The sequence below is a fragment of the Ovis canadensis genome, chromosome 8 (genome assembly GCF_042477335.2).
Source record: "Ovis canadensis isolate MfBH-ARS-UI-01 breed Bighorn chromosome 8, ARS-UI_OviCan_v2, whole genome shotgun sequence".
Classification (NCBI taxonomy): domain Eukaryota; kingdom Metazoa; phylum Chordata; class Mammalia; order Artiodactyla; family Bovidae; genus Ovis; species Ovis canadensis.
Window position 1 is genome coordinate 51,285,157 of NC_091252.1, and position 23,674 is coordinate 51,308,830.

Genomic DNA, 23,674 nt, shown 5'->3' on the forward strand with positions numbered 1-23,674 from the left:
TAAATAAATATTTTAATTACCTTGATCAGAATAACCATTGATTCTATTTTAAATGTCTTTAGTAATTTAACTTGTAATCTAGTCCCTCTTTAGATTACAGTTCATAAGATTTTTGAATTTTGAGTATCAGTTTTTCAGATAGAATTCTGATAATTACCTACATTTATTTTCATTAATCAATTTTTTTCAGATCACTTGGTATCTGAGTGAAAAGTATCATAAGCAAAGTACTAATGCTATGCTATGCTATGCTAAGTCACTTCAGTCGTGTCCGACTCTGTGCAACCCCATAGATGGCAGCCCACCAGGCTCCCCCGTCCCTGGGATTCTCCAGGAAAGAACACTGGAGTGGGTTGCCATTTCCCTCTCCAACACATGAAAGTGAAAAGTGAAAGTGAAGTCGCTCAGTCATGTCCGACCCTCAGCGACCCCATGGACTGCAGCCTACCAGGCTCCTCCATCCATGGGATTCTCCAGGCAAGAGTACTGGAGTGGGGTGCCATTGCCTTCTCAAAGTAGTAATAGGTATTTTAATAATGATTTATGGTTTACAAGGGCTTCCCTGGTGGCTCAGACAGTAAAGAATCTGTCCACAATAGGGGAGACCCATGTTTGATCCCTGGGTTGGGAAGATCTCCTGGAGAAGGGAATGGCAACCCACTCCAGTATTCTTGCCTGGGAAATCCCACGGACAGAGGAACCTGGCAGGCTACAGTCCACAGGGTCACAAACAGTTGGACACGACTGAGCGACTAACACACATATGTGGTTTACAAAGTGCTTTCGGGTCTATTATCTAGAACAGTAATTCTTAAACAGTTTGAGCTTAAGAATATCTTATAAAAGCAAAAATAAACAAATAGGACCTAATTAAAATTAAAAGCTTGTGCACAACAAAGGAAACTATAAGCAAGATGAAAAGACAGCCTTCAGAATGGGAGAAAATAATAGCAAATGAAGCAACTGACAAATAATTATTCTCAAAAATATATAAGCAACTCCTACAGCTCAATCCCAGAAAAATAAATGACCCAATCAAAAAATGGGCCAAAGAACTAAATAGACATTTCTCTAAAGAAGACATACAGATGGCTAAAAACACATGAAAAGATGCTCAGCATCACTCATTATTAGAGAAATGCAAATTAAAACCACAATGAGGTACCATTTCACACCGGTCAGAATGGCTGTGATCCAAAAGTCTACAAGCAATAAATGCTGGAGAGGGTGTGGAGAAAAGGGAACCCTCTTACACTGTTGGTGGGAATGCAAACTAGTACAGCCACTATGGAGAACAGTGGGGAGATTCCTTAAAAAGCTGCAAATAGAACGGCCTTATGACCCAGCAATCCCACTGCTGGGCATACACACTGAGGAAACCAGAATTGAAAGAGACACATGTACCCCAATGTTCATCGCAGCACTGTTTATAATAGCCAGGACATGGAAGCAACCTAGATGTCTGTCAGCAGATGAATGGATAAGAAAGCTGTGGTACATATACACAATGGAGTATTACTCAGCCATTAAAAAGAATACATTTGAATCAGTTCTAATGAGGTGGATGAAACTGGAGCCTATTATACAGAGTGAAGTAAGCCAGAAAAAAAAAAACACCAATACAGTATACTAACCCATATATATGGAATTTAGAAAGATGGTAATGATAACCCTGTATGTGAGAGAGCAAAAGAGACACAGATGTATAGAACAGACTTGGACTCTGTGGGAGAGGGAGAGGGTGGGATGATGTGGGAGAATGACATTGAAACATGTAAAATATATAAGAAATGAATCGCCAGTCCAGGTTCCATGCAGGATACAGGATACTCGGGGCTGGTGCACTGGGATGACCCAGAGGGATTGTACAGGGAGGGAGGTGGGAGGAGGGTTCAGGATGGCAAACGTGTATACCCATGGTGGATTTATGTTGATGTATGGCAAAACCAATACAATATTGTAAAGTAATTAGCCTCCAATTAAAATAAATAAATTTAAATAAAAAAAAAGAATTTCTGAGCACCTAATAAAAGTTATTTATCTCTCCTTAAGAATATATTCACATTTCTGTGTTCATGGAACTTTTTCAAACTTGGTGAAGCCAAGGTTCTTGGAACTAGGCTGCTAGGTGGAGGTTGCAAACTACATCTCAAGAACAAAAATCCAGCCACAGTCTGTGTTTGCATGGCTTGAGGCCTAAGCACAGCTTTTACATTTTTGAGTGATCAAAGAAAATCAAAACAAGGATACTTTTTTTGCTACGTGAAATTTATGACATTCAATTTTCAGTGTCTATAAAGTTTTATTGAAACACAGTCTCTTTCATTTACAGTCTATGGCTACTTTTGAACTATCACTGCAGAGCTGAATAGTTTTTGAAATCTAAAATATTTACTGTCTTTTCCATTTACAGAAAACATAAAATACATTTTGTGTTTTTTAGTTATATTTTGTTGAGTGTTTATTAAATTATACTTAACTAGGGTTTGAAAAGAACTTCTGCACACTGCTTAAAAAATATAAAATTATTTACTAAATGCCTTTTAAAATAACATTAAAAATTATTAATATGGTGTTTGGAAAATTACTTAATGACATGGCAAAATTCTCCTAATACTGCTTTAAGTGGGAAAAAAGTAGGAATTAAATAATCAGTGTCATCTTGACCACATAAATATTTTTGAAGAGTAGAAAACAAGTTTAGAAGAAAATATGCTCAAATGTTAAAATTATTGATTAAAGTTATAGATTTTTAAAGAGTTTTTACTGTTCATTACTTTAAAAATTGTACAGTGCATAATATATCACTTTGAAAATAAGGAAAAATTTTGAACAAAATTAGATTGTAGTAATACAGTTTATAAAAAAAAAACTCTCAGTGATTAGAATCTTCTGTAATAGTGTAAGTGCAGAAATGTTCAAAGCATCAAATTAATAGAATGAATGTAATTACAAGGCCAGAAATAATTTTTACACCTTCCTTCATTTAGGTGAGATGATAGCTTGGTGTCAGATGCATTTTTTCCTCCCTGCATGCAAATTATATCTGTGAACTGCTAAAGAAATGTTGAATTTAATGTGAAGAAAAATTTTTTACAGAAAGTCAAAGCATTGTTCTATACTGAGAAGCCTTGGTCAAATTTTATCATAGGCATCTCCTTGTTCACCCATGAAATGGTTATCAGCACAGTGGAGAGATTCATGATATAAGAAAAATTGAACACCTTGACCAATATTTTTATAGATATTAATACTATACTGACTTTATCTACTTGAGTGAATGAGTGAATATATGAATGAATGAACATGACTTTTTGATTCTGTCAGGAAAATGATGAATAGTTTGATACCTTGACCAGGACAGCTATTAACAGACTTTTAGAAAGTATTAGGAATTGCATGATAATGGCATTTTACTAAATTGTCTTAAGAACAGCAAGAATCATTAAATATAAAAGATCTTTAAAGAGAACAAAATCAAGCTGGAAAGCAAGAATCTCAGAAGCCAATTTCCCCATTATCTTCAGCGCATGTTATCATTGCAATTAAATTGAAAATAAAACCTAAAGTGTATTCTTAAATAATAAGAAGGGAGAACCTGATACATCCAAATGGTCTACTGCAAAATAAAACTCAAGGTCCATTGATAATTCTCTGGCAAAATGAATAAGCAAAGGAAAATCTTAAGGTACAGTAGCAGCAGAATTGTATAAGCAGAATTTGAGAAGATAAAAAAGTAAAAACGACTACTGGTAGCATTATTCTATAACAAAATTCTACAAGGGTGTTTTTATTCCATTTAAGGAAGTGAGGCGAACTAATTTGCTCAAGTTCACAGAGGACTCAACATGGACCAGACTTCAAAGCTTTGACTCTTTCCTCTATATCACACTGTCACTCTTGCACTGACTTTTTAGCCTTGCAAATTTATTTAATGAATTTAAAACTTTTTCCCCCCCTTTCCAGTGGGTTAACAGTGCAACCCAGAGGCAGCATTTGTAGAGAAGCTCATTCTATTACATCAGATCTTAAATCTTTGTTCCCCATCTCCATGTCTCATTTTATGGTCTTTGGATTGTGTCAATAAAATGCATTCTTTCTTACTGATCATCTGAAACTTGCAACAGTGTGTAAATGCTAGAAAGTCTGCAATAATTGCCATAGTCCCTTGCTCTAATGGAGCATACAGTCTTATAGATGATAAATAAATGAGACTATAATGCGAGCCCAAGAGGGTACATTGGCAGTTTGAGAATATGAAAAAGTGGTACCAAACATAGATTTGGGTAGAGGGTGGTCTGTAAGTTCTTCCCACGGAAAGGAGCACCTGAATACGACTAGGTGAGTTAGGTCTGTGGGCAGAGAGCTCTGTGGAGAAGTGCCCATGGAGGCCTGGCAGAGAAGAGGCATTTGCTCAATTCCTACTTTGCAGAAGGTCATGTGCTGTGACTGAGAAGTAGAGTGTGTTATGTGTGTGTGTGTTTGTGTGTGTGTGTGTGTGCACACATGTGCATGCCTAGGTGTGCCCTTCAGTGCAATAGTAAAAACTGTTTTGGAGAAGACTATGGAGGCCAAATGATAGGATACTGAAAGAGGAACTCCCCAGGTCAGTAGGTGCCCAACATGCTACTGGAGATCAGTGCAGAAATAACTCCAGAAAGAATGAAGGGATGGGGCCAAAGCAAAAACAATACCCAGTTGTGGATGTGACTGGAGATAGAAGCAAGGTCCAATGCTGTAAAGAGCAATATTGCATAGGAACCTGGAATGTTAGGTCCATGAATCAAGGCAAATTGGAAGTGGTCAAACAGGAGATGGCAAAAGTGAACATCGACATTCTAGGAATCAGTGAACTAAAATGGACTGGAATGGGTGAATTTAACTCAGATGACCATTATATCTACTACTGCAGGAAGGAATCCCTTAGAAGAAACAGAGGAGCCATCATGGTCAACAAAAGAGTCCAAAATGCAGTACTTGGATGCAATCTCAAAAATGACAGAATGATCTCTGTTTCCAAGGCAAACCATTCAATATCACAGTAATCCAAGTCTATGCCCCAACCAGTAATGATGAAGAAGCTGAAGTTGAACAGTTCTATGAAGCCTACAAGACCTTTTAGAACTAACACCCCCAAAAGATGTCCTTTTCATTATAGGGGACTGGAATGCAAAAGTAGGAGGTCAAGAAACACCTGGAGTAACAGGCAAAATTGGCCTTGGAGTATGGAATGAAGCAGGACAAAGGCTCATAGAGTTTTGCCAAGAAAATGCACTGGTCATAGCAAACACCCTCTTCCAACAGCACAAGAGAAGACTCTACACATGGACATCACTGGATGGTCAACACCGAAATCAGATTGATAATGTTCTTTGCAGCAAAAGATGGAGAATATACAGTCAGCAAAAACAAGACCAGAAACTGACTGTGGCTCAGACCATGAACTCCTTATTGCCAAATTCAGACTGAAATTGAAGAAAGTAGGGAAAACCACTAGACCATTCAGGTATGACCTAAATCAAATCCCTTATGATATACAGTGGAAATGAGAAATAGATTTAAGGGCCTAGATCTGATAGATAGAGTGCCTGATGAACTATGGACGGAGGTTCGTGACATTGTACAGGAGACAGGGATCAAGATCATCCCCATGGAAAAGAAATGCAAAAAAGCAAAATGGCTGTCTGGGGAGGCCTTACAAATAGCTGTGAAAAGAAGAGACGTGAAAAGGAAAGATATAAGCATCTGAATGCAGAGTTCCAGAGAATAGCAAAGAGAGATAAGAAAGCCTTCCTCAGCGATCAATGCAAAGAAATAGAGGAAAACAACAGAATGGGAAAGACTAGAGATCTCTTCAAGAAAATTAGAGATACCAAGGGAACATTTCATGCAAAGATGGGCTCGATAAAGGACAGAAATGGTATGGACCTAACAGAAGCAGAAGATATTAAGAAGAGGTGGCAAGAATATACAGAACTGCTGTACAAAAAAGATCTTCATGACCCAGATAATCATGATGGTGTGATCACTCACCTGGAGCCAGACATCCTGGAATGTGAAGTCAAGTGGGCCTTAGAAATCATCACTACAAACAAAGCTAGTGGAGGTGATGGAATTCCAGTTGAGCTGTTTCAAATCCTGAAAGATGCTGTGAAAGTGCTGCACTCAATATGCCAGCAAATTAGGAAAACTCAGCAGTGGCGACAGGACTGGAAAAGGTCAGTTTTCATTCCAATCCCAAAGAAAAGCAATGCCAAAGAATGCTCAAACTACCGCACAATTGCATGCATCTCACATGCTGGTAAAGTCATGCTCAAAATTCTCCAAGCCTGGCTTCAGCAATACGTGAGCCATAAACTTCCAGATGTTCAATCTGGTTTTAGAAAATGCAGAGGAACCAGAGATCAAATTGCCGACATCCACTGGATCATAAAAAAAGCAAGAGAGATACAGAAAAACATATATTTCTACTTTATTGACTATGCCAAAATCTTTGACCGTGTGGATCACAAGAAACTGGAAAATTCTGAAAGAGATGGGAATACCAGACCACCTGACCTGCCTCTTGAGAAACCTATATGCAGGTCAGGAAGCAGCAGTTAGAACTGGACATGGAACAACAGACTGGTTCCAAATAGGAAAAGGAGTACGTCAAGGCTGTGTATTGTCACCCTACTTATTTAACTTATATGCAGAGTACATCATAAGAAATGCTGGCTGGAGGAAGCACAAGCTGGAATCAAGATTGCCGGGAGAAATACCCATAACCTCAGATATGCAGATGACACCACCCTTATGGCAGAAAGTGAAGAGGAACTCAAAAGCCTCTTGATGAAAGTGAAAGAGGAGAGTGAAACAGTTGGCTTAAAGCTCAGCATTCAGAAAATGAAGATCATGGCATCTGGTCCCATCACTTCATGGGAAATAGATGGGGAAACAGTGGAAACAATGCCAGACTTTATTTTTGTGGGCTCCAAAATCCCTGCAGATGGTGATTGCAGCAACGAAATTAAAAGACGCTTACTCCTTGGAAGGAAAGTTATGACCAACCTAGATAGCATATTCAAAAGCAGAGACATTACTTTCCCAAGAAAGGTCTGTCTACTCAAGGCTATGATTTTTCCAGTAGTCGTGTGAGAGTTGGACTGTGAATAAAGCTGAGCGTTGAAGAATTGATGCTTTTGAACTGTGGTGTTTGAGAAGACTCTTGAGAGTCCCTTGGACTGCAAGGAGATCCAACCAGTCCATTCTGAAGGAGATCAGCCCTGGGTGTTCTTTGGAAGGAATGGTGCTAAAGCTGAAACTCCAGTACTTTGGCCACCTCATGCGAAGAGTTGACTCATTGGAAAAGACTCTGATGCTGAGAGGGATTGGGGGTAGGAGGAGAAGGGGACGACAGAGGATGAGATGGCTGGATGGTATCACCGACTCGATGGACATGAGTTTGAGTGAACTCTGGGAGTTGGTGATGGACAGGGAGGCCTGGCGTGCTGCAGTTCATGGGGTCGCAAAGAGTTGGGCATGACTGAGTGACTGAACTGAACTGATAGAGGCTAAATTATTCAAGGTCTTGTGCTCAGGGCTCAGTTGCTCAGTCGTGTCCAATTTTTTGCAACTCCATGCACTGTAGCCCTCCAGATTCCTCTGTCCATGTGATTTTCCAGGCCAGAATACTGTAGTGGGTTGCCATTTCCTTCTCCAATTCAGAGTCTTAACTAGTAAGAAAAATAACTTGTGCTTAATACTTATTCTGTGCCAGACACTGTTGCAATTTTAATATAACACATTTGTTCCTCATTTTAAACCTGAGAAAGTGTTCCACTGTCATGATCTTCATTTCGTATGAAAGGACAATGACACACACATGCACACACGTGTGCGCACTAAGTGACTCTTCTAAGTTATCAGATTTAGTGAGGAATACAACAGAGATTTGAGCTCCAGCCAATCTAGCATGAAATGTATGGTCCATGAACCAGTATTATCGGCATCACCCGGGAACTTGTTAAAAATGCAACAACTGAGGCACCAACCCAGACCTACAGAATCAGAATATACATTTTAACAAGGTGGTTCCTGAGCACTTTAAAGTTTGGGGACTTCTGCTGTAACCCACTGAACTCTGCGACTTCTCTTTAACTTTGAGAAGGAATCTGGACATTATCCTAAGGCCAGTGGAGAGTCAGGAAAAGGCTTGAAGTAAGAGACAGTCAAAATAAATCTATTTTTAGACCAATAGTTTCACGTCAATGACTCTGGCTTCAGTATGGGGAGTGAAGCCAAAGAAGGCAATTCTGGAGGCAGGGAGACCCATGAAAGGACTACTGTTCACCAAATAAAGGAGGATGGCAGCCTGAAATAGGGTTATGGCAGTGACAGAGGAGGGAAGCTGGTGAGTGGATGAGGTAGTGTCAACAGAATTTGGAGATTCTTTGGGTATATAAATTGAGGGAGAGGTGGAGTCAGTTCACCTCCAGGTTCTGGCTTGAGCAACTGGTTGTATCATGGTGTTATTTTCTGTACGAGGATACTTAGGGGAAGCAGGGTGGGGAGTATGAGAGGTGGTTGATGAGTTTACTTTTAGATTAAAATGAGACTTGAGAGGACCGTGGGAAAGTCAAGGAGAGCTATTGAGTCAGGTCCGAAGAGTGAGTGCGGGGAAACCACACAAATTCCTTGGACATTTTGAAAAGGATCCCAGGGCAAATTATAGGGCAAAATTTCTACCTGGCTTGCCCTTCATGTCCCTCCACTTACTCCATTGTATTCACTAAGGTCTACACCTGCTCTAGGAAGTCCTATATTCAGCAGACAATCAGACATAGAGGTTTGTTGCTCAGGAAAGATATCTTAGCTGGACATAAAGATTTTGGACTCCTAAGAATATAGAATAGACTGTAACTGAAGCTGTGACATTGCTCAGAAAGAGAAAAGGAGTCTAGGATATAGGGAAGAGGAAGAGGAATCTGTGAAACTGACTGAGCATAGGTGGGAGAAAAACTAGCAGTTGGACATCATGGAAGCTCTGGGTAAAGAGTGTTTCAAGATGGGAAAAGTGGAGATGAAGGTAAAATGGTTCTGAAACAGCACAAAGAGAATAAGAAAGAAATTTCTGCTGGATTTAGCAATACACTAGTGATTGATCACCTCAGTGAGAGCTGGGGAAAACTGATGAGGATCAAAGCCAGACAACAATAGACTGAGAAGTGAGGGCTAAGAAATTGGGGATTCTTTACAGTGTAGACAATACTTTCAGAATATTGATCTATAAAGCTTAGGAATGAGGGTAAACTGGAAAAGCTTGGTAATGAAGCAGAAGCTTTTCAAGATGGGGGATTTGAATATGCTTAAATGCTGAAGAGAGGAGCCAATAAAGGAGGAGAGATTAAAGTCCGGGATCCCTGAAGTAGAGGAGATGAGATAATGGGCACTGGTTTAGATCTTTCCTTTTATGCCCCAATCTACCAATAGGTCGGTATGGGGATTTGGGAGAATGGCCAGAGAATAGGGAGGCCCCGCTTCAGTCACCTGTTCCACATTCTGGGGTCTCTAGAGGCTTAGTCCTATCACCTTTCCATTCTAAGCCTTAGTCTCCACAGAAGAAACTTATGATATTTGAATCTTCCACTTTTATATCAGTAGACATGCTATCCAGAACAAGTATGACTATGGATTATGTATCTGCTTCAAAAATTAGCCCTTAAATGTCATCTTCAGCTAAAATCTTTGCCTTAACCTTACCTGTCCTTGGGTAAATTGAGAGAGACAGACATACTTCCACCATAATCCGTTTAAAGATTGCATAAACCCACCAACTCCAGGTTTTGTGGAGAATAGTAGTTCCTAATCAGGACCCCTCAAGAATACTCAAGAACAGGTTTCAAGAGTATATCAACCCCAGAACTGTTAAGGGAAAAAAATCTATATACAATGTGCTTTTTTCCTTCTGAGACATGTCCGTTGATTCTCAGATTGTTAAGAGAATCTGTGATCCCAAGTCTAATGTGGAGATAGTGCTCAAGCTGATAATTTTGGAGGGATTCGAGCTGTTATGGTAGGAGGGAGTCCCGTATCCTCTTTCTCCTTCCCCTCCTATTCACAATTCCTTCCAGGGGGCCAAAAGGTAACCAAGAAAAATGATGACAATCAGAAAGGATAAAGAGAATTACAAGAACATGGAAATGTAAGGTTGTTTAACTGACATCTGATTCAGAACTTTGCATGTGAACCCAAGTATTTGGTTTCCAATTCTAAAGAGGTCATTTCCTAGATTGAAAATGTGAAAAAACAAATCTAAGCTTATGCAGCATGTTCTAGAAAAAAATTTATCTTCAATATTGTAGTAGAAAGTTGCTAGCCTCGCTTAAGGAACCCCAATTAATCCAACTTTACTCAGAATGTTGTTGGCAAATATAATAAAAATAAGAGGTAGATTTGTCAGTGAGGTGATGTTACATTAAAGCACAAATCTGCTGCTCTTGTTTAGGTAGAACAGTCCCAGAATTGGCAACTAATGACAACACATGGGAATAAATAGAACAAGTGTAGAAAACAGATGTCAGAGTTTACCTTTCCCACCAAGCAGTTTGGAGTATGGCTTTAGGCACAGATCATAACAAACATGTTAATAAATATCCTGTGCGATGTGTATATCTGCAATTGTTTGTGCTAAATTTTAACCCATGTATGTTGCTAATAAAAATCCTAGAACCTATACATGATAATATTGTGAATGTGAAATGACAGCTAAAATGACTTGTTATATTTTATTTATAAGAATTACACATTTTATTAATGATTCTTTTTGGTTCCCACATTTCCAAAACCCAAATTGACAAGTTGAGGTGTTGCATTTGGTTTTCAAATGGATGACAGACACCAAAAAGAATCTGATTAGAGAGGGAAAAAGTATAAACACATATGGGAACCATACTTCTGCTTTCATGATACTATCTCAGTTTCAAGAAGCAATGCTTTAGATTCATTTAGCATATTACACATGGGTCAGACACACAGATATTTTAATTCAATCTTAGAAAGCCTAAGATTAGGAATTGTCTTTATGCCTGCTTGTGAAAAATAGGCAGTTTTTCTTTTTTTTTAATAGCAGGAATCTCACTAACTCAAAATCTGTAAATGACTTTAAATTGTGCTCTGGATATATAAATCCAGGCATAAAATATCCTTAGTGATAAAGTTAGTCATTCAAATAAATTAAGCCAATTAAAACCCCAGAATCAAGTCATTCCCTTTTTTATGAATACAATGAAGCTGTATCTCCAATTACAGACAATTTTCAGAACTCAGGAGACAACTCAAGAGTTATTTGGCTACTATGTTGCCTTTATACACATGGCATCAAATTGAGAAATCTGAAAAGCTCAGCATATAAAGTTTGGTAACTGCTGGCTCAAATGCCTTTTAAAAAGTTTCTAAGAAACTTCAAGATATATCTTGCTTGCCAAGTAAAACCAAGTCACCACAAAGTTTCCTTTAAGTAGCAATGAGAAAGTTTATAAGACTCTCCCACACTTAAAAAAAAAATTAGAAATGCAAAGACATTAAGGAGAAGAAAACAAAACTTACTTTTTCTTAAAGCCTCTTCCAACAGTTTAAACAGGATGAAAGGAGAATATACGATGATTTACACATTCATATGTTACCTCCAAGAGGTAAAGAATGGGCCACCAAAACTATCTGAGGGTCCCTCCCAACTGCAGCCTTTTTAACTTTGTGGAAGAAAATAGGAGGGTGTGTGGGTTTCCTCCAAGTCTTGTGACATGTACATAGCTGACTCCTACTGGGCTGAAAAAGCACTCGTCAATTTTTACTTAAAATTATGAGTAGCAAATTCTCTGCGGGACATCCTTAAAGGGAAATCCTGCCAGAATTAGTACATGAAACGTCTAGATAATCTCCAGAAAGTTTAAAATATAAAGTGTACATACAGACATTCACATACACTCAAGAAATTCCCACTGCATAGTCTAAATTGAGGGTATATTTAAATTAAAAAAATTTTTCTATAAAGGATGATGTATTTCCTGTTTTTTTTTTTTGTGTGTGTGTGTGTGTGTGTGTGTGTTGTTGTTGTTGCTGTTATTTCAGTGACAGAATCCTTCTTATGGGTTGCTGTGTGCTGTGCTTAGTTGCTCAGTCATGGCCGACTCTTCGACCCCATGGACTGCAGCCTGCCAGGCTCCTCTGTCCACAGGGATTCTCTCCAGGCAAGAATACTGGAGTGGGTTGCCATGCGCTCCTTCAGAGGATATTCCCAACCCAGGGATCGAACCCAGGTCTCCTGTATTGCAGGCAGATTCTTTACTGTCTGAACCACCAGGGAAGCCCCAAAATACTGGAGTGGATAGCCTATCCATTCTCCAGGAGTTCTTCTCATCTCAGGAATCAAACTGGAGTCTCCTGCATTGCAGGCGGGTATTTTACCAACTGAGCTAAAATCAGATCTTCTTATAGGTTAGAAATGGACAAACTACAGAGATTTTCTGTTGAAATATCTGGAAAGAGATGAGGCCTGATGTTCTCACCTGTAGCGTTTTTCGTAGCTTGAGAGATGAATCGTGGGGTGTGGCCTCTATCACTGCCTTCCTGGGAAACTGGTGAACTTTGAACCTTAGACTTGACTCGGATAACTCAAAGTAGTTAACCTGCTTCTTGCACCTGTACTGTGGACCTGGCATTCCCTGCTGCTGCCTCTTTCCCTCTGAGCTGGCAACAATTGTTACGTCATGCCCATGGCAGTATGACTTCACTTAAGCACAGACTCAGCCTTTTGAAATCTGAAGTCAAAACTTAAAAAGTGGCCAGATGTTTCAGGAGATGGATCTAAAGAAATGTTTGAATACTGAACTAATCTACAACAGGAATTCTCAGTGGGTCATATTTATCTGTAAAGCAGGTGACATTTACTTTTAATCTCTCTGTTTAAGGCCATTTCTTCAGTTTGTAAAGGTGGGTGAGGAAGGAAATGTTCTGCTTTAACTCCATCTATTCCCAGACCAAACTTGACCTGTCCTTGTTCCAGGTGCCAAAGAAATATGTTAGTGTTTTCTGAGGTCAAACTCAGTTACATACAATCAAAAAACCTGAGCTAGGGAAATATATAAAAGCAATCAACTCAGTGCCTTGTTATTCACCTGACTTTGATGATAAAGTTATTATAAAAATGAAAACATTGTGATGAGCAGCAACAAATTGATTCAGTGAAAGGACAAAAGAACATTCAAACTATTATAAAAATTCAATCTAACATAAAATCTATTACTAGTAATAGCTTTTAATTCTCATGATGCCACGGATAGACCGGCATTAATTTTCTCCTTTTAAAGGTGAGGAAGTAGAGTCCAGGAGTTATAAAGTCGCCTATGTCCCCATGTAGTTATGGAACCCTCTTTATTGCCCCCGTGTTTTCCTGAGAGGGTAATCTTCATTCACGCATCCAACCTAAGATCCTCCTGCTCCATTCTCAAACTACTCCACATAGCTCCATTAAGCTCATAAAATATCTTAGTTAACACTCTAAAGAAACTGTCTTTGATCTTACCTGAAATTTCTCATCTCTGCCATGTCCATTTCTTTTTGAAACTCTCTTTCCTTGGTTTCATTAAGTCATTCTCTCCTAATTTTCTCCTTGGGCTTAGCATCTTCAACCTCCTTTCCCTTTATTCACCTCACTCTTCCCTAGAATTTCATTCTCAGTTCAGAATGCTTCTCTACCCTCTCCATGGATTTTCTCATGAAAACAATTAGCAATATATTATGACTGCTAAACCTGTATTCTCAGCTGGTATTGCTCTCTAAGGTTCTAGGCCTGTATCCTCTGGTCTCTTTGCTGTCTTTGCACAGAGGTCCATAGGCATCCCAAACAAACACCTTTATCTGTTCCCCACCTCCCACTGTACAGATGAGGTCTGCCGCATTTCCTGTCTCAGGACATGGCATCGTCACCTAACCCATCGTACCTTGGACTTCTCACTTTCCTCAGTTAGTCTCCACCATCCCCATCCTCAACTTCTGGTGGTTCTACTTTGTTAAATATTTCCTAGATTTGTCATTATCCCTGCATTCTGGCCCTCGCATTTCTCACTTGGATTGTTGTTATCAGTCATAAAACATTTGGCGTCTGCCTCAGTCTAGTCCCTTTCTATAATTTCTTTGTATCACTATAAAACAATATTTAAAGATATGTTTATGGAATTATAAAATACACGCTTCTTGCAGAAAGTCTGAAATAATGAAAAACATTGTTTAAAATGACTTGCAATCCAAGAGACAGTCACAATTCATCACTCAAATATCTTTGAAATATTCTGTATGCATACATGTAGCTATACAAGGAAATGTTTATGAATTTTCATGCAAATACTTACACAGCTATAGTTAAATATGTTTAATAAGAAAATCAAAACCACACTGCATATATCTTTTTTACTTAATATACTGTGATTTTCCAAATCAAACATTTTTGAAGTGGCTGCAAATAATGGCTGCAGCATAATGAAGTATGTGATGGAATAACGCTTCCTCTTTTTTTCTCTATGATCTGTTTTCTTCAACATCAAAACTTAGCCTCAGCATTTATAATTTATGACTCACAAGACTTAGATTCTGGTGGGAAAGAGAGAAGAAAAAAAATAGAACACTCTTAAGTTCATTAATTTAAACTTAAACATTTAAGGCTGCACTTTACTAGTAAGACAGTTTAGTAGGAAAACAATTTGCTAAAATGATTTTTTCTTCTTTATAATGAATAATAGACAAAGGAGAAAACCTGTGGGGATTTTGTCTTAGCTTGACTAGTCAGAGAAAGGACTTTTCTTTGGTGGAAGACTGCCTCCTTTCCTTGAGAGATGTATCATCCACACTTCTCTTCTATCAGAGGCTGGGGGGAAAAGATTTGTACACGTTTTTAAGTTCACATTTTACTTCTCAGGAGACATTGATCTCACAAGTAATACATACATTTTAAAGGATTTTGGCAAACTGTCAAACTGCCTTTCAGAATGGATGATCCTTTTAAAAGACAATCACCTCGCTTCCCTGGTTCATCTTTAAAGGCAACCTCTTGCTTTTAGGAGAATGGCTAACTTCTCAGCTTAGCATGTAAGCCATTTTGTGATTCCTCCTCCTCTAGTCTCTCCAGCTTCATCTTACACTACTTCCCAAATCATTTTTCATATTTCTCATACTTTAGGAATTCCAAAATTTCTCGCTTCATATTATCTTAGTAGTCTGGAATCTCCTTTTCTCTGCCCAGAGATGCCCTTACCAGGCTAGTCCTACTTTTCTCAAGAGTCACCTCCAGCTGGTTCAGTTCCCCTCCCTGCAGTGCAATACAGTTTGACTTTCTTCTCCCATTACATCCTCTGCTTGCTGCTCTCCAAACACTGTATTGAACTGTAACTGTTGATTCTTGCCATCACCTTGAAAGCAAGACACAAAATTTTTAAGATTTGTATTATTATTCTTTGTACTTAGTTGTCTTACAGGATCCAGGAGATTATTGAGCCAAGGATTGAAACTCACCATGTCCTCCCTTTCCTCCATCACACCCCAGTATAATCCCTTCCTTCCTGCTCTTCAAACATACATCCAGGTTAAGTCTTACTACTAATCGTTGAAGAGGAACAGAAGTGCAAATAGAGACAAGCCTGGTAACACAGATAAAACACAACACTGGGAACTTTAAAAAATTTAATACCTGTTTAATGTAGTAGTTCCTTCTTTTTGTGTGTGATGTAAATGGAATAAACAGTTTTTGAAGACCCAAAAGTCAGGCTTTCTTTCTTAACGATTTGGAAAAAGTCTGACCTGGGTTCTTTTTTTAAAATTTATTTATAGTTGATTTACCATGTTTCAGATATATAGCAAAGTGACTTTTTAATGCTATATATATGTATATATATACACAAATACATATTATATGTGTACACATACACACACAGATACTTCCCTGGTGGCTCAGATGGTACAGAATCGGCCTACAATGCAAGAAACCCGGGTTCGATCCCTGGGTCAGCAAGATCCCCTGGAGAAGGAAATGGCAACCCACTCCAGTATCCTTGCCTGGAAAATCTCATGGGCAGAGAAGCCTGGCAGGCTACACAGTCCATGGGGTCACAAATAGTTGGACACAACTGAGCGACTAACACTAAAACACATGCACACACAAATATATACATATATATTTTTCAGATTTCCCCCCATTGTTGGTTATTATCAGGTATTGAATAGTTTCCTATGCTATACAGTAGGTCCTTATTTCTATTTTATCTGAAATTCCTAACTTATCTCCCCTCTACCCACTGCTATCCCCTCTGGTAACCATGAGTTTGTTTTCTATGTCTGTGAGTCTATTTCGGTTTTGTAAATAAGTTCACTTATATGGGCTTCCTGGGTGGTGCTAGTGGTAAAGAACCCAACTGCCAATTCAGGAGACATGAGACTCGGGTTTGATCCCTGGGTTGGGAAGATTCCCTGGAGGAAATGGCAACACACTTCAGTATTCATGCCTGGAGTATCCCATGGACAGAGGAGCCTAGAGGGCTACAGTCCATAGGTTCACAAAGAGTCAGACACGACTGACGTGACATAGTACACATGCATTTTCTAGATTCTATGTGATACCGTGTCTGACTTGATTCAATTAGTATGAAACTCTAGGTCCATCCGTGTTGTTGCAAATGGCATTATTTCACTCTTTTTTAATGGCTGAGTAATATACCATAGGAAAAGTGAAAGTTGCTCGGTCGTGTCTGACTCTTTGCAACCCCATGGACTACACAGGCCATGGAATTCTCCAGGCCAGAATATTGGAGTGGGTAGCCTTTCCTTTCTCCAGGGGATCTTCCCGACCCAGGGATCGAACCCAGGTCTCCCGCATTGCAGGTGGATTCTTTACCAGCTGAGCCACAAGGGAAGCCCAATATACTATATATCTCTTTATGTATAATATATATGCCCCATCTTCTCTTTCCGTCTATCTTTTGATGGACACTTACAGGCTGCTTTTATGTCCTGGCTACTGTTAAGTAGTGCTGTTGTGAACACTGGGGTGCATGTCTCCTTTCAAATTAGAGTTTTTATCTTTTCAGGGTATGTGCCCAGGAGCGGACTGCTAGATCATATGGCAACTCCATCTTTAGTATTTAAGAAACCTCCATACTGTGCTCAATAGTGGCTGCACCAATTTATATCCCCACAAACAGTGTAGGTGGTTTTCTTTTTCTCCATACCCTCTTGAGCATTGTTTATAAACTTTTTGTTGGCCATTCTGACCATTGTATGGTGATACACCTCACTGTAGTTTTGATTTGCATTTTTCTAATAATTAAGATATTGAGCATCTTTTCAAATATCCATTGACTATCTATGTTTTCTTTGGAGAAATGTCTATGTAGATGTATTGCCCATTTTTTTTATTGCTTTTTTTGTTATTGAGTTGTATGAGCTGTTTGTATATTTGGAAATGAATTCCTTATCAGTCACATCATTTGTAAATACATTCTACCTTTTGAGGGTTGTCTTTCCATTTTCTTTGTGGTTTCTCTTGCTGTGCAATGCTCTTAAGTTTAACTAGGTCCCATTTTAAAACTTCTGTTTTTCTTTACATTACTCTAGGAGATAAATCAAAAAAGTTACCATTTATGTAAAGGAGTTTTCTGTATGTTTTCCTCTCTAAATTTTATAGCATCCAGTCTTACATTTAGGTCTTTAACTCTATTGAGTCTACTTTTTTAATATGCGTTAGAGAACATTGTAATTTCATTCTTTAACATGCAGCTGTCCACTTATGGAAGAGACTGTCTTTTTTCCACTGTATATTTTTTCCTTCTTTTTCTGTAGATAATTGACCTTAAACACATGGGCTTATTTCTAGATTCGATTCTGTTTCACTGATCTGTGTGTCTGTTTTTGTGTCAGTATCATATTCTTAAGTCGGGAGCAGAATTCTTCCAGGTCTTTCTCGAAACTGTTTTGGCTATTTGAGGTCTTTTGTGTTGACATGCAATTAACAATTTTTTTTTGTTCCAGTTCTGTGAAAAATACAATTGGTAATTTGATAGGGATTGCAATGAATCTGTAAAATGCCTTGAGTAGTATGGTTATTTTAACAATATTGATTCTTTTAATCCAAGCACATGGTAATGTCTTTCCATCTGTTTGTGTGGGCTTCAGTTTTTTTTTTATCAGCATCTGAGTTTTCTGAGTACAGGTCTTTTGCAGTTAAGTTTATTTCTCGGTATCCTATTCTTTATATGGGTTTCCTTATTTCTAAAATTTCACTGTTAGTGTATAGAAATGTAATAGATTTCTGTATATTTATTTTGTATCCTGCAACTTGACTAAATTCATTGGTGAGCCCTAGTAGTTTTCTGGTAGTATCCTCAGGATTTTCTATGTATAGTATCATGTCATCTGCAAATAGGCACAGTTTTACTTCTTTTCTAATTTGAACTCCTTTTATTTCTTTTTCTTCCAATGCTGTGGGGTCCTGGGTTCTATTTATTCTCCTGTTTGTGTAGTGTGGCCTTCATAGGGGAGCAACTTGAGTGAATCTGTAGGCTGTTTTAATAGCCATAACTTTAATAGTGCTCTCAGATTTTGTGGAAAATCTACATGCCAGAATTTATAAATCTGTTTCTTTCATTTTCCTTATATACTATGTACACTTGGGTCAAAGCTTCATTGGTATTAGTCAAAGACAGTGAAACTTCCATTGTCCCCACCCCTACTTAACTCACAGAAGTTAGTTCTTGATAGAAAAAAAATCCCATTTGGCTGTGGGTCAAGTGGCATTTCTGAGGAAGGAATGAACTGTTTCTTTTCACTCTACAGACACACTACTTCAAATTACAGCTGCACTTTGACTTCACCCTTGGTGCTTCATGGTCTGACTAAAGTACATTCTCCAAAAAGTTCAAGATGGGTCTACATTCAGGCTAAGCCACTTCAACATTTATTTTTCTAATTTTGTGTTAAGGTCTTTTTGGGAAATACACTGATTTTTGGTTAAGATATGCCACTGTTCACTGACTCTTTTTGATGGTCAGAAATGAGTTTCCTTTGACTATTCAAAAACAAATGGTCTGGAGATAGAACATATATAAATACCTGAGCATATTATTCAAATATCCCTGCCATTATGTGCAACAGTAAGAAGTACTAACAGCAGATAAAAGTTTAGCTATACATTTGCTGAAATCCAGGTAACTGAAAATGATTTATTAAGGTGAAATGGTTCATGAATGGCAAACTTGCAAGAAATGAAAGACACAGAGGACTATGGAACTATTTTTGTGTACAAACATAATAAAATCCTCTAAAAATATTCAGAATAATAATTTTAAAATGTAAATACACATATACATCAATCCTAGTAATTAAGATAATAGATTCAAAGTACATAAAATTTAATAGAAAGAGAACTTTATTCTAAATAACATTCTTAAATCTGCCCATTAAGAGCACAGTAAACATTTTTTATTTTATTAATGAAATTAATTTTTACATATAAAATCAGCTAAGTAATTTTATTTACAAAAATAATAAAAACTGCTTATTTACTGTGGAAAAATAACCATTTTGATAAAAGAAAATAATTTAATGAACGTGTAATGCAACAAAGTAAGAATGGCTTTTTGTTTCATTGTCTGATACTTTGACTTAAATGTGGATTACTTTGGTATCTCTTGAAACCTAAGTAATAAGATCCTTAAACAAGCACTGAATAAAAAATTAGGTTGGGTATGTTCTGGAAGCTGAATCAACATGACTAAGTGGAGTTTGTGGTCACAGAAAATTTGTCATTTTCTTCCTTTGCCCTTATGAAAATACATTAATAGAAAATTACCAATGGAAAATACTTTAAAATTTGTAATATTCCTATCAACTTTGACATTGCTTACCAAATTAACTTCTTTCAACCAATGTTAATACTTTGTCTAGAATTAGGGTAGAGGTAGACTAATCTTTGTATTCAAACATTTTAAAACATCGTCTTAAATGCCATATAAGGAATAATATAAAATAGTATTTTTTAAAATATTTGAGATTTAATTTACTATTTTAATTAGTTAAATTCCTTTTTTATATACAGTAAGTTGTTGCTTAAAACTCATTTGATTAAAATTATTATTCCATGGAATTATTTGTCTTTTAATTGCTAATCTTTACAAATTAAGAATACCTATTTCTTAAGTTTCTATTTTTGAAAAAAAGTTCCAATGATTTAAATGCATTATAGATCCCCTACAACAAAGTATTAGGTGACAGTGTCTACTGATACGAAAAATGAAATTCAGAAACTGGGTTACAGAAAACTATTTGTAGTACATTTTTAGTAAATGTGATTTAACACCTGTAAGTAGAGCACAGAAATGCATGGGGCTCTCAGGTATTCTTCTATATCTGTAAACACATCCCTGAAGCCCCCAGACGCAGAGAAGTTCACTCTTGTGGGGGAAATGAGAGGCCCTCCATCTGCCAGGAATAAGAGCAAGGGCTTAGTAATAAAACAAAAACAATAGCTGGCAAACTTCTGTATTTTACGTTTGAAGCATTCTCTATTAATTTTAAAGAAAAATACACTTATTTTCATTTTGATACCAAAGGTTTTCCCTTTCTTTAAAAAACACCACATTTTGAGTTTCTATGTAAATTATATTTACACATGTCACCTGAAATCTAGTAACACAACAAATGAGTCCTTTCCTGGAGATAAAAGATATCAGAAAATTTATTTTTCATTCAGCTTATATGAAGAAAATAAACTTGAAATGTATAATTTTTAGAATAATGTGAAAAAGAAACCTTCCATGGAGAGCCCAATTTACAAAACTTACATTTTTTTAACTTACAATGAATACAATGCTACTGTTTTAACTGAATTGTGGGTGGTGGGAGGTGCTATTGAGGGGATTCTGGACTGTGAAATGAGGGTTTGTTTTTTTTTTTTGGTAACCACTCACCTTTAACTTTGGGGGAAAAAATATTTACTGTGTGACAACATTAAGTAAATTAAAATCATCACTCTTCTGTCACTGATGACTTTCTCGATTTGAGAACAAGGTCTTTAATGGATGAGGAAAGCTCCTGAAGTTCTTTACGAGTTGTATTGATGATATCCTCTTGTTCTTTGTCTAATTCATCACTCAAGGGATCTTCTCCCTGCCCAGTCTTCTTATTTTGACTGACTAAATGCTTTACCACCAAACCTTGATACTTTACTAAAAGAGTATGTTGATCCTGTGAAAAGAGAAAGGAGAGGAAAGTTAACGAACATGGTTTAATTTTCTGTGGGACAAAGTAAGATTTATTCAACCATTATACACTGCAGGTCTTCATCTTTACAAATTACTGGTCACAGAAGTAGAAGGCTGAATCTAGCAAGGTCCTTGCTCTCAAGGAGGTTCCTTGCTCTCAAGGAGGTTAGATTGGGGGAGATAAAACACGAATACAGATAATTTTAATGTAAGTTGACTGAGCTGGGTTCTATCACCAAAGATAAAGTGACATGAAAATTCAAAGAAGCCAGTTTACTTCTAGCTGAGAAGTCCCTCAGAAGAATTGGTGTTGGGTAGGACTTTTTGAGCTGATCCTTGAAGGACAGGTTAAACCTGCATAAACTGAAATGGAAGACTGAGCATTATTATATCACTTCCAAAAGCTTAATTTCTAAATTCAGAATATTCTTTACTATAGATCTTAAAGGATCCTGAAACATTCCTGAACTAGACTGAGTTTTAAAAATCGATCTCCTCCTTCACTGTTCCCACTCTAGGAAGCAGAAACATGATGTTAATACACTCAAAATATTCAGAATCTGAAAGTTTTAAAAGTTTCAAGTACACTGAAAATATAATACCTCTGGAATTTTACTATTCAGAAAAGCAATGATCTGGGGGACACATCTTCCAGGTGCATGGAGCATGCTATGGGTTGAGAACTGAAACAACAGAACCGACGTGAGATGCAGGATAAGAGCAGGGTCTTCTGTGACTTTTAGCTGTTCAACCAGTGCTTGTCGATGCTGAAATAGTACCTGCCTAGACAAAAGAAAGTAACACAAGCATGTTATCATATTCTAACAAGTTCTCACCAATTTCAGTTCTTCCCTTCTGTATTCATTTTTAGGTTTCATAAACAATTTAAGGGACCATTTATGCAACAGACACAGTTCTGAACAGCACTGATAAACTAATATGCTAAAAAATGATAGAAAAACTATATAGATAGAAAAACTACACATCAGAGATTCTCAAAGTATGCTTTTTATTTTGAATTGTTGGGTATCAAACAGAAGTGCACCGGTTTAAATAAGGCTTCCTATAAAGAAGGTCTTAAGGCTAGTAAGAATTATTAATTCCTAGGCTTGATCAGCTATGGGATTAAGAACTCTGATACCTTATTCCATTGGGTCAGAGAGGGATACTTAAGGATATGAAGACTGACTATGTTTGAAGGTCTACAGCCATTTAGATACAACAGTTCTCTTTGCAGGATTCAGACAGACTCCAATTTCAGACATTAATTCAGTGTTACCTTTCTCTTTTTTTGTCTCCCTTCTTCAACATAATATCACAAGCTTCTGCTGCAGAATCCAGACAAGCAAGAAAGTCTTCTATGCTCTGGAAAGGTGTTTAAACCATTATTTACTTTTATAAACAGTCGCCTAAAGAAAAGTAGTCATTTAATACTGTTTTATAATTTTATGCCCCAAATACAATTTTTAAAAAGGTCATTTTGTCATTAGTTTTGAAACTGTGATTTAGGACTAGACAGTAAAGTGTCCCCAGCTTCGTTTCTCTCTTCACCCTCAAAAGGGATGTCCTGAGTGTAAATTAATAGTTTTAAACTTAGTTTTCAGCTATTTTGATAAAAATCTATTCAAATATCACAAATTCTAGTTCAAATATCTAAATACAGTAAAGCTTTATTTACCTTTTCATTCAGAGAGTTGTGGAGTTTTGTGAGAGGCACTTTTGTTTCTTCTGATAATTTACTTAGAATTTTTTTTCTTACCTATAGGGAAAAAAAAAAATCCTTTGAGATTGTATATGCACTACATGTCAAAGCTACAGAGTACATCATGAGAAACGCTGGGCTGGATGAAGCACAAGTTGGAATCAAGATTGCTGGGAGAAATATCAATAACTTCAGATATGCAGATGACACCACCCTTATGGCAGAAAGCAAAGAAGAACTAAAAAGCCTCTTCATGAAAGTGAAAGAAGAGAGTGAAAAAGTTGGCTTAAGGCTCAACATTCAGAAAACAAAGATTATGGCATCTGGTCCCATCACTTCATGGCAAATAGATGGGGAAACAGTGGAAACAGTGTCAGACTTTATTTTGTGGGGCTCCAAAGTCACTGCAGATGGTGACTACAGCCATGAAATAAAAAGACGCTTACTCCCTGGAAGGAAAGTTATGACCAACCTAGGCAGCATATTCAAAAGCAGAGACATTACTTTGCTAACAAAGATCCGTCTAGTCAAGGCTATGGTTTTTCCACTGGTCATGGATGGATGTGAGAGTTGTACTGTCAAGAAAGCTGAGCTCTGAAGAATTGATGCTTTTGAATTGTGATGTTGGAGAAGACTCTTGAGAGTGCCTTGGACTGCAAGGAGATCCAACCAGTCCATCCTAAAGGAAATC

The 23,674-nt window shown here is 37.5% G+C and overlaps 2 protein-coding genes across 6 annotated transcripts in view; both read right to left on the reverse strand.

Annotated features, from left to right (window-relative positions):
• The window catches only part of FHL5 (four and a half LIM domains 5), a 61,591-nt gene extending 49,787 nt beyond the window's left edge, over window positions 1–11,804 (reverse strand). The window contains exon 1 of the mRNA XM_069599245.1: window positions 11,587–11,804. The gene's annotated coding sequence lies outside the window, so the exon portion shown is untranslated. The remainder of the gene's footprint in view (window positions 1–11,586) is intronic.
• Window positions 11,805–14,667: 2,863 nt separating this feature from the next.
• The window catches only part of UFL1 (UFM1 specific ligase 1), a 72,422-nt gene continuing 63,415 nt past the window's right edge, over window positions 14,668–23,674 (reverse strand). For 2 of the 5 annotated variants that reach the window (XM_069599243.1, XM_069599242.1), the window contains exons 16-19: window positions 22,960–23,040; window positions 22,561–22,646; window positions 21,884–22,064; window positions 20,727–21,264 (exon numbers count right to left, since the gene is read on the reverse strand). In XM_069599243.1, coding sequence (XP_069455344.1) covers window positions 21,046–21,264; window positions 21,884–22,064; window positions 22,561–22,646; window positions 22,960–23,040 — 567 coding nt within the window. In that variant the 3' untranslated portion in view covers window positions 20,727–21,045. Of the gene's footprint in view, window positions 14,900–17,429; window positions 17,634–20,064; window positions 20,500–20,726; window positions 21,265–21,883; window positions 22,065–22,560; window positions 22,647–22,959; window positions 23,041–23,674 lie in introns of those variants that run through there. The other 3 variants (XR_011258813.1, XR_011258811.1, XR_011258812.1) reach the window with 3 other exon arrangements.